The sequence below is a fragment of the Octodon degus genome, unplaced genomic scaffold, assembly GCF_000260255.1.
Source record: "Octodon degus isolate 3935 unplaced genomic scaffold, OctDeg1.0 scaffold00014, whole genome shotgun sequence".
In the NCBI taxonomy this organism is placed as follows: domain Eukaryota; kingdom Metazoa; phylum Chordata; class Mammalia; order Rodentia; family Octodontidae; genus Octodon; species Octodon degus.
This window is the reverse complement of record NW_004524590.1, coordinates 10,644,490-10,662,228: the sequence shown is the minus strand read 5'-3', so window position 1 is coordinate 10,662,228 and position 17,739 is coordinate 10,644,490. Positions and strand designations below refer to the sequence as shown.

Sequence of the window (17,739 nt, the reverse complement as noted above, 5' to 3'; positions counted from 1 at the left end):
CTATCATGAAAACTTTTTCTTAGTTCAATTGTTTTGAAACATTTAATTTTTAATTAACTAGTATTTAATTTTCTGAATATTGCTTAATCTTAATTTTTATTCTAAGATTTGTACTGTATCTTTGACCCAAAATTAATTTAAAAGACATCGTATGATATCTTCTCCTAGTATTAGAAACTTTAAAAAGTGTATTTCCATTTTCTGTTGACTTTATATTTCTTCTTCCCTGTCTTTTATACACACATACACACACTTATGTATAAAAAAAAAAAAATGTGGAAGGCAGCCTGTCACACCTGATGGTGGGAGGCTGTGGCTCCTCCTTGCCTTCCACGGGTGGGAGAGTTAGACAGCCAACCACAAAAACAACATGAAAGAAACTGATATCAAGACACTACTGTATGCTCATTTTTTATGCATATTTTCGGTGATTCTAAGTGTCTTTCTTCCATCATTCTTCCTGGAGAATTTCTCAGTATTGGACACACACTTGACATGGTTGTGCATCTGTTCTCTTTGTGTAACTTCAGTCAATCTTATATTTAGTACCAAGGCCAAATGTATCTTCTAAAAGAAGTTCATTATCACGTAAGGTAACCAGACTTTTGAAATGCTGTATCTACTTTCTTGTGTCTTGTTTCTCCTTCCATGTGATTTTTGTTCTATATGGAGTCCCACTCACTGAGTCGGTGTTGGAAACATTTCTATTTGCAGTTATTTTGTCTACTTTTACTACTGTACCTTGTTTATGTTTGTTAGGATCAAATCTCAAAGTATGGCTAAGAGTTTTCAGTAAAAATGGAGTTACCTCCATCTGGGAGAACAGTCTCCAGATCACCACAATCTCTAGTTTCATGGGCGCATGGCTTGGAGCGTTTCCTATTCCATTAGATTGGGAAAGACCCTGGCAGGTTGGTTTCAACTACTTAAAGCAGTAAAATGCCTGTTGAGACGGTGTGGCCAGGCTGTTGTTTTGTTGCAGCTCAGTTTAGGAAAAATACCAGTTCCTTCTATCAGTGCAGTATAGGTGGCTTCTTATTTTGGGATTCCAGTGATGTGGGCATCCATATTGGCCTACACTTATCTTCCAGCAGTATTTTTTTTTTACATGTATGAGTGAATAAATAGATTTATTTTGTGAATACATATAGGGTTTTTTTCTTAACTTTTAGTCTGAAGTTACACAAATTTTCTGTTTTTAACCTTTATTTTCACTACCCTCTAGTCTTACATTTGTTTTTTTCTTAATATGGTAGATGGCAGATTGAATGTTGATCTTGAAATATATTCAGAAAATTAAAAAATTGATACAGTATCAGAAAAAGCTCACAAACCCCAGATATTTCATTTCCTGTTAGGATAAAGCCAATATGGCGGGTAAAGCACTTCAGATGGGCATTTTTTTCAGCCTCATATAGCAGAGGAAGTCAACACCTGGGAAGTCACCTAACTGCTAGGTGACGGACATGTCTTTATCTTTTTCTAATGACTTTGTTATATACTATTGTATGGTTAGTCTGTCATTTAATAAATTGATTACTGCTCATTAGTATTTTGCTGTAATGAAATACTGCTATGATAAGCATCTTTGAATCCATAGCTTCATGAACTTTTCTAATTACTTTCCTAGAGTAATCTCTCCCCAACAGGATTATGGCATTAAAAAAATAAATATAGTTTTCTAAGATTAAAAAAAAAATGTGTGTGCAACCCAACATAAGATTGGTACTGTTTCATAGAAATTTGCAATGACCTTTAAATAAGGGTTCATCTAATATGTTTTATATAGTCCTGAATAAGTGTCACATTGAGAGCTCTTTATTGTTCATCCAAGACCATACTGCAACTTCTCTTGCCTTTTGAATTATCCTCTTTGTTATTTCCTGTATGCTACTTCTAGAGGTATTAAAATATTTCAAATTTTTAGAACTAGAAAATCCTATTTTTAGTTTTCAAAGGTATGTTTGCTAAGTATAAAATGAAAGAGGACAGATCTTTTAGTTCCTTAATTAGTCTAGTTTCTTACACAGTTGGTCCTTTTTTTTCTTTCTATTGTGAAATAAGATGCCACTTAATTTTGGTCTTGCATAGCTAATATTTTTTATATATATGCTTGAATGGTTTTTTCCTTTACAATAAGTTTTGTGCAATTTCATTTTTGTGTATCTTGGTGTGATTTTATTTAAATTTGTTGTGCAAAGGGTTCATTTTTTTGGAAATGCGGTATTCTAAGTTGAACTAAATTCAGAAATTTTAAATCTTTGAATATTAATTGCCTATTCCTTTCTACTTGGAGAATTCTAATTATATGAATATAAGTTTCTTGGTTTTGACACTGAACTATTATAACTGATCTGTAAATTTTTTCATTTTTATTTTGGACAATTTTTATGGTTATATTCATTTGTTTGTAAATTATTTTCAGTTTGCAATCTGTTAAAAAAATTAAAATAAACATATAAAGAGAAAATACTGTCATTTTTGCACAAAAATAAATGCACAGAGAATAAATAAATAAATTTTAGAAACGATTTGTCTAGGTCAGTGAGGTATGTTGGTGGTAGTTTGATAGGGATTGTATTAAAACTGTACAACAATTCTGGGAGTATGGCCATCTTCACGATGTTGATTCTTCCTATCCAGGAGCATGGAATATCTTTCCAATTTCTGAAATCCTCTATGATCTCTTTTTTAAGAGTACTGTAATTTTCCATGAAAAGATCTTTGACTTCTTTAGTTAGATGAATTCCAAGGTATTTCATTTTCCGTGGTGCTATTGTAAAAGGTATTGTTTCTCTAATTTCCCTCTGTGTGTTTGTTATCTGTGTAGAGCAATAGTATTGACTTTTGGGTATTGACTTTGTATTCTGCTATACTACTGAATTTGTGTATCAATTCTAGTAGTTTCTTGGTGGAGTTTTTTTGGTCTTCCAAGTAAAGTATCGTGTCATCTGCAAATAATGATAATTTAACTTCTTTATCTATTCTTACTCCTTTTATTTCTCCCTCTTGTCTAATGGCTCTAGTTAATGATTCCAGAACTATATTGAATAGGAGTGGTGATAGAGGACATCCTTGTCTTGTACCAGACCTGAGAGTAACAGATTTCAGTTTTTCTCAATTTAGAATTACATTAGCTGTTGGGTTGTCACAGATGGCTTTTATCAAATTGAAGTAGTGGCCTTCTATTTCTATTTTCTGTAGGACTTTGATCATGACTTAGTGTTGGATTTTGTGAACAGCTTTTCTGCATCAATTGAGATGATCATGTGGTTTTTAGATTTCACTCTATTGATACAGTGTATTACATTTATAGGTTTTCGAATATTGAGCCATCCTTGCATCCCTGGGATGAATCCTACCTGGTCATGGTGTATGATCTTTTTGATGATTTGCTGTATTCTATTTGCTAGTATTTTATTGAGGATTTTTGCATCTATGTTCATGAGGGAGATTGGCCTATAGTTCTCTTTTTTAGTTGTGTCTTTCCCTGGTTTTGGTATCAGTATAATACCTGTCTCAAGGAATGATTTTGGAAGAACTGTTTACTTTTCAGTTTCATTGAAGAGTTTGAGGAGTGTAAGGATTATATCTTCTGTAAATTTCTTGTAGAATTCAGGTGTGAATCCATCAGGATGTAAACTTTTCTTTTTCGACAGACTTTTTATTATATTTCGTATTTCATTGGTTGTAATCGGGTTTTTGAGAGTTGTTATATCTTCTTGATTCAGTTTTGGTAATTTGTACCTTTCTAGGAATCTATCCATTTCTTCTGTGTCTTCTATTCTATGAGAGTAAAGATTCTCAAAGTAGCTAATGATAATCTTCTGAACTTCCACTGGGTCTGTGGTGATCACACCCTTTTCTTTATTTATCGCTTGTATTTGACTTTTTTCTTTCCTCTTTTTGATGAGGTTTCCTAGGGGCTTATCAGTTTTATTTAGTCTTTCAAAGAATCAGCTTTTTGATTTGTTAATTCTTTGAACTATTTTCTTCGTCTCAATTGAATCAATTTTTGCTCAAATCTTTATGATTTCTCTCCGTCTTTGGGCTGTGGGTTGGTTTGCTTTTCCTTTTCTAGATGTTGGGGGTGCAGCATTAGTATGTTTATTTGTTCCCATTCTGTTTTTGTAATGTGTGAGTTCACAGCTATGAGTTTCCCTCTGTGAACTGCTTTCATCGCATCTCGTAAATTCTGATAAGTTGTGGTTGAATTTTCATTGAATTGTAGCTATTGTTGAATTTCTTGTTTAATTTCATCTGTGACCCATTGGTTGCTGAGGAAGGTGTTGTTTAATTTCCATGTATTTATCGGGTTTTTGTTGTTTCTTTTGTCATTTATTTTCAGATTCATTGCACTATAGTCAGATAATATGCATGGGATAATTTCTGTTTTCTTGCACATACTTAAGCATGACCTATGGACTATTATGTGGTCTATTTTAGAAAATAACCCATGTACAGCTGAAAAAAATGTGTATTCAGCTGTGGTTGTGTGGAACACTCTGTATATGTCCACCAAGCCCATTTATTTCAAGCTCTGGTTCAGTTCTGCTGCTACGTTGCTAATTTTTTGTCTGCTTGACCTATTTTTTTTTTTTTTTTTTGCTCTGAATGCCTTCAAGGCATGCTGGCTGTCTTGTGTTGTGGGGATCGAACCACAGCAACCTGAGCCTGACTGCTTTTTGACCTATCTTTTTGGGATAAGGGGGTGTTAAGGTCTCCTGTTAAGATTGTTGTATCAAATAATAGATTTTTCATGTCCATTAAGATTTGTCTTATATAGTTGGGTACTCCCGTGGTTGGTGCATACATATTTATGAATGTTACTTCCTCCTCTTGAATTTTTCCCCTAACCTGTAAGTAGTCATCTTCTGTATTTCATTTGATCATTCTTGAAGTTGAGATTGTCTGAAAAAAAGATTGCTACCTATGCTTTTTTCTGAGATGCGGGGGCATATAGTATTGTTTTCCATCCTTTGACTTTCAGCATATGAATGTCTTTATGAGTTGTGTGTTTCTTGTATACAGCAGATTGTTGGATTTTTTTTTTCCTAATCCACTGTGCCAGTCTTTTTCTCTTAATTGGTGAATTGAGTTCATTTACATTGATGGTTATAATTGAGATGTATTGACTTAACGATTGACATGTTATTTACCTGCTGTTGTTTACTCCTTTTTGGCCTGTGTTTAATTGTTAGCCCTATTTAGTGGGTTCTTTCTGTTCTCGTTCGTGGAGTTATGATTGTTTTGGTCTCTCTCTAGAATATCTTTCGGTAGTCTGTATAGGGTTGTCTTTGTCATCGTGAAATTCTTTAGTTCTTTGTCATGGAAGTATTTCACTTTTACATTAAACTTGAAAGAGTTTTGCAGGGTGTATCAGTCTGGGCTGGAATTTGTTTTCATAGAGGACTTGAAGTACACTGCTCCATGCTCTTCTTGCCTTCATGGTTTGTGAGGAGAAGTCGGCCGTAATTCTGATGGGTTTTCCTTTGAATGTGATCTGCTTCTTTTCTCTAGCAGCTTTCAGTATATTTTTATGTTGGATTTCTGGGATCTTGACTGTTATGTGTCTCGGTGTGTTTTTAATTGGGTTGAAGGTATTTGGCATTCTGTATGCTTTGGTTACCTGAATGTCAGATTGTTTCCTCATATTTGGGAAGTTTTCTGCTATTACTTCTGCCCATATTCTTTTTATAGCCTTTGTATTGACTCCTTCCTTCTCATTGATGCCTATTAGTCTCACATTGTTCATCTTTGCATCCTCTTGCAGGTATTGAATTATTTTTTTCCTGCATCCTAGTTGTTTTTAACAGATCTTACCTTTTCACTAGCTGCACCGGCGTCTTCAAGATGTGAAACTCTATCTTCACTTTCACTCAAACCGTTTTGTAGGCTTGTGGTTGAGATTTTAAATTTTTCTACACCTCTTTGACTCTGCTTCTTGGGATCTATTTCTTTCCTGTATTGCTCATTCAAGGAATCCATCATTTTTCTAAATTTTTCTAATTTCTCTTTTTTTTTTTTTTTTTTTTAATCAGTGTATGCTTTAGAAGCAGTTACTCTTTTACGGCAAAGTTTTTTTCAGATTGGATTTCTTCTATATGTTTCTGCATTTGATTCTTTACTTAAGATGTTATGAATTCAGAGTTTTCTTTATTTCAGAAATTAATTCTGTTCTGAGTTCTTCTATACCTTTCTGCTGTTGTTTCTTTACTTCCGATGCTATTAATTCATAAATTTCAGCTGAGCTAGTGTCCTCTGCACTTCTTCTGAGTGGGCTCAAGGCCTAAGAGTACATTTTGCTCTTTGTCTTTGTCTTTTCGTGTAGCACTGACCTCTGATCTTTGGTGTAGAGCTTTGTTGTAGTTATAACCATATCACCTACTGAAATTCGGGTGCAGACACAAGTTTGAGTTTATCCAGTTATGCCTGGCTTGGGTCTAGCTGTTGTATTCAGCTCCTTTCTGCTGCAGCCCTTGGAAGTGAACCTGTTGTGCCCCTCTGGCATAACAGTGAACCTGTGGTGCCCCTGTATTGTGTCACTGGCCCAGGGACACAGAGCAGCACAGAAGCTCTCCCACACACTAGCGAGGTCTGGGCTTGGGTCCCGAGAGTTTAGCAGAAGTTCTCGTTCACTGGGCAGGCTTGGTGACAGGGACTCAGGAGGAGGGGAGGGGTCCCAAAGGTGTGGCAGAGGGTCTCACTCAGGCAGTGTGCCTGGGTTTTGGTCCAGAGCAGTCCCGCAGGTGCAGGGAAGCTGAAAATTCTCCCACATACTCTCTGGGTCTGGGTTGGGCTGGTTCTCTGATTTGTTTTTTAAAATATATAATCATTAGTCATGCCGGGGAGATGCTTAGTAGAATAAGCGCTTCCCTGGCAAGTGCAAGGGCCTGAGTTCAATCCCTGGTTCCGAGAAAAAAAAAAAATCGTTAGTCATGTGCCAAGTATTATATAGTTTTTATTCGCTAAATCAGATGTTATTAATGTAACATTTTATTGGAAGATTGATGCTCTTTTAAAACTTTTAAGAAATGTTATATTTCCTATGATGTCCAACCTATTTACGTACTTAAGTCACATTGTTAAAAAGCAGTTAAGTTACTTTTGATTTACTTGCCATTTGTTATCTTCTTTTTTTAAGAATCTGTTAGAGCCAGTAGGCTTTTTTACAAATGAATTGTCACATTTTAGAAAGATTTGACTAATTTTATGAGGATAGAGAATAGATAAATAGTAAATAAAGACTAGGTACACAGGTGAATGAGATGATCATTGCAGTAATCCAAGTAAGTCATGAAGAACTAAACTACAACACTGACTATATAATGGAGCAAACAGAAGAAAGTTGAGGTTAGAAATTGACTAATCTGAGGTATATTAGATACAGGAGTTTCCTTAGAGACTTATGTCTGCTATTATTAAGAGACTTGAGAATTTAACATTACAGAACTTTTGCTTTTGTTCAAATTTTACAGTTAGGGACTTTGGATGTAGCTCTACTCCTTGCAGTTTCCTAGCATGTGCAAGGCCCTAGGTTCAGTCCCCAATACTACCAAAAAAAAAAAAAAAAAGTGGGTAGGGGATCTTAAACTTTGCTATTAATTTGTCTCCAAAAGTCCTTCCTGATTTGTGTTTCTGGAGGAAAAGGAGTTTTATATTTTGTGTGGGGGTGTGGTTGTGCTGAATTCCCCCTCCCCCGAAAGTGAAAATCACTTATTTTTGTAGCAGTATGAGTAACAGTTCATTATCGTTTGGAACTCCAGCAATGCCAAATAATGAAGAAAATTGTCATCTCAAGACAACCACTTAAAAAATTTAGATATTCAAGATTTTTCTAACCATATATCATATTTATATGTTTCTGTATATTTATTTCAAAATTGTTGCATTTTTTATGTTGTTTACCTTTACATTGAGCACATCATGCATATTTTCTTTGATGAAAAATCGAAGATTTTCATAAAGTATAGATTCAATCTCGGGATTCCTGTTTGTACCACTTATATCTGCTTTGTACCTGCCTAGGAGTTGTTGAGACTGTTTGAGGCCATCACAATGATATGTCCTCAGTGTTTATAAAAATAAGCAGTGGGGATTAGGGAGATAGCTCAGTAGAATAAGTTCTTGCTTGGCAAGCTCAAGGGCCTGAGTTCAATCCTTGGTTCTACCAAAAAAAAATAAGTAGTACTGTGAGCTTCTTGAAATTTAGGGCATTTGAAACAAAAAATTATTGAAATACAGTTTTTTAATTTAAATAATGAATTTTGCTTTCCTTCAATCCCCCCCTTTTGTTCTGGGGTTACCTCCTTTTTGATTTGTGTGTGAACAGTCTACTCAACAGTAGTCTATAGAAATCTCTTGATGTGGGAAGGATTCAGCTGGTTAGGGCCATGACATTTTACCCTGATAAATTTACTTGAATTTGAGTGATACAATTTATTTCAGCATTGCTTCAAAAAAAAAATTGAAATTGGTTTGTTATATCTTGTTTTTAGATTTATAAGGGAAGATTATTGTTACTAAATATAAATCTTAGTAGCATAGTAGTGACTTATTTATTATGGAAGGGAGAAAATGAAGTGCTTATCCTAGTACTGAAACCACTACTGACTGCTGAAATCATGTAAGATCTTCCCTCTTATAGTGTTCGGTACCTTTTTGTTTTCCAACTAGAAATTAGTGAAAACCTGTTAAAAGATAAGTATAATAAAGGTTAACAGGAAGTTGTTGTCCTTTTCATTTACTTCCTTGCAACTTTGTTCTAATTTAAGATATATTTGTTCCAATTTGTTTGTTTTTCTTCTTAGTATAGGGAATTAAACCTACGACTTTCACTCTGAACTATATCAGCTGCCCTGATTCCCTTTTTTGAGAGAAGACTCCTTTTTTGAGATGCCTGACTTGTTCTAGTTCTTAGTACATATTTGCAACATGCATTTTAGTACTGTGTAAAGTCAAGGTACTTTTCTGTTTCTCAGTTCTGTAATTGTACCATAACAATGTATTACAATTTTTTTATTGCTTTCTAACATTAAGCTTAACTTCTTTCTTGATGTTAAATACAGTAATGCAGTGACTAATTATACATAATCATAGTTGTAGTTACATGTTAAATGGTTTTTTAATAGGTATTTTAATAATTTTGATCACATCAAATTTTTAAAATATGCCATTATACCTACATCTTAATGTTTGTCTTATATATTAACATGAGTTCATCAGTTTATTTTTTAGAATAAATTTGCTGTATTTGATAAACAGTAAATCTAGAATTTCAATGCAATAAAACACTTTCAGTTTTTCTGGCATTGTATGAATTTTCCTTAAAATGAGTCATCATCTGAGAACAGGTTTTGTTGGTATCTGGCTGCTTTAATGATCTCTCTGAAAGATTAAGCCTTTCTGGGATTGTTGTCCTCACAGAATTAGCATCTTTTTGTGATGCAAATTCTATATCAGAATTCCCTTGATTTTAGCAAGTTATTTTTGTAAAGTATTAAAGAATGCTTGTTTTCCTTGACACTTTAGTTGGTAGTATAATTGGAAAAGATTTCTCAAGCTTACATAAGATTTTTATAGCAAGAATGAAGTTATCATTTTACTGATTTTTTACTTATTAACTCTGAATTGCTTTCACAGTTTTATAATTGTTATATAGTAACATTTAAGGAGATAGAAATGGTGTCATCATACAATAGAAAAATAAGGTGCCATGGTCAGAAAATAAATTTACCACATTGAAAACACACTGCAGTGTGGTATTTTTTTCTCTGAAATTTCCACACTCAACAGGAAGTATAGACAGCAAGTTTGAGTGGGTGGGTCTTTGAGGTTAAAACTGTTAATAAAGTAAAATACCTAAAATTTAGTTTTAAATTCAAAGAATTACCAACCATGCTTAGTTCATTAACAAGAAGAAAGTGTTCTGACCACTTATGTCTACTAAAGTATGGTAGATTTTTTTTTCTTCTTTGTAAGGATATTTTCTTTTCTTAGAAAAAGAAAGTAGCTTATCTCTTAACTATGGTTAGTGAATTCTGTTATAGCTTGTAATTTAGTAGTCTAATATATGAAGAAACAGCTTGTAAGCCTTAATAGAAGAACCATAAATGAATGGTAAGTTTAAGATTTTATTTTAATAATTGAATATATAAGGTTGTCATTAATGTCAGTATTTGCACGACAGTGTGAAGGAATTGGTCTAAATGGTATTCTAGTAAAAATGAAAAATCTTGTAATTCTTTTGAATTTAAGTACTTCTGGAAAATGAAATCTGAATTGATGTTTTTGTTTGTTTTTTCCTTAGTCAGTAACCTCACATCACTTGTAGAAATTGCCCAGTGCAGTGGCATGCACCTGTAATCCTACCTATTAAGGAGGCTGAGGGAGGATTACAGGTTCAAGGCCAACCTAACTAACATAGCAAGACTGCCTCAAAAAAATAAAAATACGGGGCTAGAGAGATGGCTCAGTGGAATAAGCGCTTCCCTGGCAAGTGCAAAGGCCTGAGTTCAATCCCCAGTTCCGCCTCCCCAAAAAAATAAATAAATAAAATAATCAGAAAAACTAGGTTAAAACAAAATAAATGTTTGAAAATTATAGTAAGTAAAGTAAAAGCTTATTTTTAAATTAAGATGTCATTATATAAAAGTAGAAAGTTTAGAGTTGAGAAACCGTGACATCATTTTTGTCATTTGTATTTGTAAGTAACAAGTTGTTCCTGGTTTAGCAAAATTAATAGGCTGCAACATTACATTGAAAATTTAGAAACTCATAAATCATGACATTCAGGAGGTAAAGAGGAACATAGAATCATATTGTATTAGTAAATTTAAATTAATTTTAAACAATTTGTTAAGGGCAGGTCAGAATTAGGATTTAGGGTTAGGTCCCTAATCATCTTAATGCTTCCTAATGTATGTAACATTTGTAAGGAAAAGTGTATAATGTTCATAATACTTTATGTACTTAATATATTAGAAAGGGAATTTTAAGACGAAAGTGCAGTTGCAAACTTTATAACATTAGAATTTTAGTTTATAATGATCTCATTGTTTAAATGAAATTGAATGGCTTAATATTGAATTTGTGCTTTGCTTGAACAAGACTATTTATTCAAGAACATAGGCATAGCACATGATGGGAGGGAAGAATGATGACTAACTTTATTATTAGCTGATATTCTAAAAAGTAAGATAAGCACTAATCAATTTTTGTTATTATCTACAACATAAGATAAGCACTAATCAATTTTATTTTCTATTGGAAAATCTAAAAGTAAATCAAGCCTAATATAATAAAGACCTATGAAGACTGTGATCTATAACAACACTGATTTTAAAGTTTTGCCTATTTTTATTTATTTTATTTATTTATTTTTTTGGTAGAACCGGGGATTGATATTCAGGCCCTTGCGCTTGCCAGGGAAGCGTTTCTTCCATTGAGCCATCTCCCTGGCCCCTTGCCTAAATTTTTATGGTCTGGTTTTTTTACTAGGATAACAGAATCTGAATTTTAAGGACGTATAATGGAAAATAACAATTTTATGTACTTTAATAAACTTACTACATAAATAACGTAAGGAGATTTACTGTGTATTTTGTTTATAGTTTAATTCATTTTGTTAGCATCATATCAGATGCATGTCAAAATCTAGTTAAATAGATGCCGTATATTTTCAATGAATTTTAATCAGTATCTGAATATGCATGTAGAAAAAACTTTAGTGAGCCAGTAAGATAGCTCAGCGGACTAAAGTGCCTGCTGAGGCAAGCTTAGGCAAGCGCAGGAACCACAGTTCTATCCCTGGCACCACATGCCATGCGAGCTCTGCCCAGTCTGAGCCAGCCACTGAGACTGGGCATGGTGGAACACACCTATAATCCCAAAACTGGGGAGGCTGAAAGCAGAAGGACAACTGTGAGTCTGAACTACGTAGTGACACCCTGTAACAACCAGATACATTTTTTAAAAAAAGACTTTAGTTACAAACAATCCTAAAATTCTACAACCTTATGATCATTATATAGACCAATATGTCTAGATTAAGATCTTTTCTTTAAATGATGAATTAGTTCTTATTATGACAAGCGACAGAATATTTATAGGAAGTAAAACATATTTTCCCCACCACAAGATAGAATAGTTAACCTTCCAAAATGTTTTTGTAAAACAAAGAGAAAAATATTCCGCTGACCTTTTATATTTAAAGAAGAAAAACAATTATAAATAAAGTATAATAAATGTTATTATCATTCTTGTCCTGTCCTCATTGAGAAAGAGGTTCAGGATTTGAAGGCCTTTAGAGGATAACTATGGTAGGATTGCTTAACGCGTCCAGTGGTGAGCGCAGTTCCAGGTAGTCTAGTACAGGGATAGCCAGTATCTATAAAATTGATACATTGTAACATAGCATTTGGTAACTACTCCCTTGCTTTTGTTTTCTTTTCTTACTATCTTACTTCCCTCTTCCTTTTCTCTGTTTTGTTCTTCTGGCTTGTCTGTCCTTTCTTCTTCATGTAAAGCAAATGTCCCTTTTTAAAATATTTGGTAAAGAACATCTAATAGAATTAGCTTGTGGAATATTAATTATAACATGACTGTCTAGACTATGACTAATTAAAACAAAATTTTTGGTTTGTAGTTTGTACTGTAAAAATGAAAACATTATGATTCATTTCTGCAGATCTCCAAGTAAGCCATTGGCACGGAAATTAATGGATTGGGAAGTAGTAAGCAGAAATTCAGTGTCTGATGACAGGTTAGAAACACAAAGCCTCCCATCACGATCTCCACCTGGAACTCCTAATCAGTAAGTAAAAATCAAATATAATATCATATCTTTATTTTGCTAATTTCTAAATAATTGGCTGTGATATTCTGTAGGGACTTAAAGTTCAACATATCAATACTTGATGAAAAATACCTGTTTCATTATGCCTAAGATGTTTGATATGCAGACAGATTGTGAGGTAAAGCTTAACAACCTAAGTTGTATGGTAATAACAATAAGCTTGTCTTCTGGATGGTTAACAACCTAAGTTTGCAGACCAAAATTAGATGAAAAGGAGGGCTGCAAGGAAAGCCAACAGTTTGGCTCTAGCCTTCCAAGGTCAATTAAGACTCAGGACATAGGAGAACTTGTACTGTAATGTCATGTAACTCGGCAGTGTCCCAAATTTTCTGATCAAGGAGATTATGGGGCCAAAGAGGAAAGTGATCGATGATGTAGAGTGTGCCTAAGGAGAGTCACATGGAGAGAAAATATTCTCTCAGGCTTTCACAGAGAGCACATTGGCCAAGCAATGGCCGTGACTCATCCACATGGCTGACACTGACAAACAATCTGAGGTACAGGATCTCAGGATAAATCCTGAGGGTATTTCACTGACCTTATCAGACCCAAAAGCTACAACTCTTGTTGCATAGGTCCTGCTTTACCTTGGTCTTAACCACCCAGCAGAAAAGTATAAAAACAAAATATAAGAAGTAAAGCCATGGTGTTATGTTGAGTTGTAGGGGACTCAGGTCAACAATTTCTGACATTACCAGTCAAGCGGAACACCCAATACTATTATGGACTACTGAACTATTTTAGACTATTTTGCTGAGTTAACACACCTATAATATTCAAATAACGGAACTTAACAAAAAAAGGGTATACAGATGAATGTCCATTTTGTATCTGTGTATTCAAAGTGGTTAGGATAGATATAGAGTTACATTCTCTTAATGAATAGAGTGATTTGTTCTAATGGTGTTTGTAGATAGGATATCATGTCCGCATCTTGTACAGCAATTAACCACTAGGAAGAATGTATGCAATGTGTTAATTATTGAAACTGTCCTACCAATTTGATTTGAAACTGTCTCATTGCTATTTGTTTATGAATAAAATTATGGAGGAAAAAAAAAGAGTTTTTGCTCGGTTCTGAAAGAGCAGAGCCTCCTCTGGCTCATACCTGAAAAGCCAGTTCGTTGTCCCTCTTGGCCTGCTGATGCAAATTCATTGCAAAACAGTCTCACAGATGCAGGCAGGATGACATTTGACCAAAGTTATAAGTGGGCACCCACAGACTCAGTGAAGAAGGCATAAAATTAACCGTCACACATGCTATTAAGAACTTAACTTATTTTTGAGAACAGATTTAAACTGCTCTACAGATTTCTAATATCCCAATCTCATGTAAATATTTACCAAATTAATCATTGTCTGTTAGTTTTTAATTTTAAAAAATAGTAAAAGAACATTACATATGGAAAAAAATAAATAATTGGCTGTGTATTTCCATGGCCTGAAGATAAAAATATGTAAAAAATTATTCTGCTCAAACATGGCTTTTGTTGCTGTGGAGCATTATTTCCTCTTCACTTATTCACTGAAAAAATGGCATGGAATAGTCTTGGGAAATAAGGGAGTAAAGAGCAAAGACACACTTTCTTCAGCAGTTACCTTTTGCAGTAAGGATTCCTAGCAAATAAATAGAGATGTTAGTAAACTTTAAATCTCGTATCATTGTTATTTACATGATACTTTTCCAAATTGAGGATATTTATACATGATTATGATTCTCTTACTTAAAACTCCTTCTCAGTCTTGGCTCTACCACTTCTGTGATGTGGGGGGAAAAAAAGATTTGTAACTAGTCCCCTAGTTTAGCTATAGCTGTACTAAAAAGAGCTATATGTAGTTAAGCGGAAGACCCAATACTATTATGGGCTACTGGACTCTTTTAGAATATTTTGCTGAGTTTACACACCTATAGTATTCGAATAACGGAAATTAACAAAAAAAAGGGTATACAGATGAATGTTCATTTTGTATCTGTGTATTCAAAGTGGTTAGGATAGATATATAGTTACATTCTCTTAATGAACAGAATGATTTGTTCTAATGGTGTTTGTAAATAGGATATCAAGTCCGCATCTTTTACAGCAATTAACCACTAAGAAGAATGTATGCAGTATGTTAATTATTGAAACTGTCCTACCGATTTGATTTGAAACTGTCTCATTGCTATTTGTTTATCAGTAAAATTATGGCAAAAAAAAACCCTATATGATTCAGCATTAGTCTAGTATTTCTCATGAAAACTATGCTTTTAGTGTAGATAAGTTGATAAATTTGCCCTAGCAAAAGCTATTGACTGCAGTATCTTAATTTTAGCATAATAAGAAATATAATGTATATAATTACGATAATGCTAAGCAGATTATTTCAGCATATTAACATACTTTGATAACACGAGATTCATTTATAAATTACTTGAATTTTGATAAGAATATATTTGAAAAAGTCTTTAGAAATATTTTATATACATTAATATTCATTAAGTTTGCTCTAAACTTTAAACCACTGTCATTGCTGGGTGTTAATTGAAGAATAAACTTATTTTAGACATAAAGTATATGCCTAAATGATAAAAAAGAAAGATTTATTTTGGCTTATGGTTTCAGAGGATTCAGTTCATATTTGGTTGGTTCCAAGGCAAAAATATTTTGGCAGAGGGGCATGACAGAAGAAAGCTGTCCACCTCACAGTAGCTGGACACTGAGAGAGGAAGGATAGAGCCAAAGTGAAAGGGTCCCGAGATAAGAACACAGCCTTCTAGGTAGTGCCCCAAGTGACCTACCTTCTAAGTATGACCTGAAAAACAATGTTGTTTAATTCTAAAGAGATAGTAAAGTGTGCAGGTTATGAGAATGGATTCCAAGGGCTGGGGAGATAGATAAGCCACATAAGCAAGGTCCTGAGTTCAATCCCTGCTACTGCAAAAAAATGAGAGAGAGAATGGACTCCAGAGTCACTGTACATTTGAACCCTGGTTGATTAATTTCCATCTCATTTTTGTCTTCTAAAATTTATATTTATAATAGCTGTGTGTTTCTTACATTATTTTAAGCACTAAGTGGGGTGATACATGTAAAATGCTTAGAGCACTGGTACATAATAAGTGCTCAGGTCTTATAGTGATTTAAATAATGATTGTTTATTTAAGTGTCACTTTTAAAGATAGAAATACATGATAGTTAATGACTACTCTTACACTTAAATTCCTATAAAACTTTTTTAAGAATTAAAGAAGAGCTAGACATGGGGAAGCATGACTGTAATCTCAATACTCTGGGAGGTTGAGGCAGGAAGATCATAAGTTTGGTCCCAGTCTAAGCAATTTAGAGACTTGGTAAGATCGTCAAAATTTTTTTTAGGCTGGGGAGATAGCTTAGTAGAATAAGTGCTTGCCTGGCAAGCACAGGGTCCTGAGTTCAATCCCTACTACCAGAAAGAACGGACGGACTGGAGATGTAGCTCAGTGTGAAGGCCCTTGGCTTAATCCCCAGTACCATAAAAAAAAAGAAAAGAAAATTCAGACTAGAAGATATTTGTAAATCATTTATTCTACTCAAGCTTATGAATTTTTCACTGACCATGAAATTCTAGTAACTAAAACCTGGAAACTAAATTAGTGACAGTAGATGATTGAATGGATAACATCCTGGAGGCAGATTGTCGACGGTAGTACTGCCCAGACTCTGACTTCTCATTCTGTATTCTTTCTTTTTATGTCACATTGTTAATATCACAGACTACTTAGTGATCAGTCCAGCTGGCCTTACAGTATATTGTCACTTTCTCATGTAATCCACTAATAAGAGACTTGGAAAAGTTCAGTTGAATTAATTGAAAACTACTTACTTAGTTTTTCTTCTTTTTTCATTTAGTCGAAATTTCACACAAGAGGGAACCCGGTTACGACCATGTTCTGTTGGTCATTTGGTAGACCATGTGGTTCACACTTCCCCAAGTGAAGTTTTTGTGAGTCAGAGATCTCCATCATCAACACAAGCTAACAGCATCGTTCTGGAATCCTCACCGTAAGAACTTTTTTCATTTTGCTTCCTAATTCTGTGTTTTCAAGTACCCCAAATTGTTTCAATTGAAATAATCTGGGTAATTAGTATATTTGATATTTATTATGCTATTTTAAATACATATTTGTAAATGAGTTTATTCATCCTTCAGAATACTTCTTTGCCTTTTTCCCTCCTCAAGACTATTATTTTCCTCCTGGGACTTACATTCAAGCACATTCACTTTGTGCACATGTTTATAATACCATGGTCAAGGAGTGAGGTAATGAAAAGTAAAAGTTTCATAAATTTGTTTTCCAGTTGTAGAGATGGAATCCATGACCTTATTCATGCTATGTTAGCCAAGTACTCTAGTACTGAATTACATTCCAAGCTCCTCTTAAAATTTTTTATGGAAAGGAATCATAAGGATGAAGGGACAGCGTTGAGAAAGACGATAGACATCAGGGTGTATGTCCATTATTGCAGCACTCTGGAGTGCTGAGAAAGAGGGACTTCAAATTCAAGCCCAGACTGGGCAATTTAATTAAATAGTAAGAGACTGTTTCCAACAAAAACAGTTAGCTTAGCGCAGAGACTCTGGGTTCAACCCCAGGGTTGATACCGTGGGTATCACAGCAGTGAGGGGATACTGAATAATTCATATAAAGCATGCACATTTCGTTGCTAAAGTATATTCTTAAGGAGCTGGGGAGATGGCTTAGTAGAATAAGTGCTTTCCTGGCAAGTACAAGGGCCTGAATTCAATCCCCAGTTCCGCCAAAAAATTAAAATAAATAAATGAATAAAATGTATTCGTACCTCATATTGCAGCTGAGTGATAAGTAGATCTGACTTAATTCACTGCTAATACTCCATTTAATG

The 17,739-nt window shown here is 34.1% G+C and overlaps 1 protein-coding gene and 1 pseudogene across 8 annotated transcripts in view; both read left to right on the top strand.

Moving 5' to 3' along the window:
- Window positions 1-17,739, top strand: part of Ptpn4 (protein tyrosine phosphatase, non-receptor type 4) — a 221,200-nt gene that overhangs the window by 149,900 nt on the left and 53,561 nt on the right. For all 8 annotated transcript variants that reach the window (XM_004626351.1, XM_023709705.1, XM_023709700.1 and 5 more), the window contains 2 exons: window positions 12,689-12,814; window positions 16,726-16,878. In XM_004626351.1, the coding sequence (XP_004626408.1) occupies window positions 12,689-12,814; window positions 16,726-16,878 (279 nt within the window). The remainder of the gene's footprint in view (window positions 1-12,688; window positions 12,815-16,725; window positions 16,879-17,739) is intronic.
- Window positions 287-1,146, top strand: LOC105741490 (annotated as a pseudogene).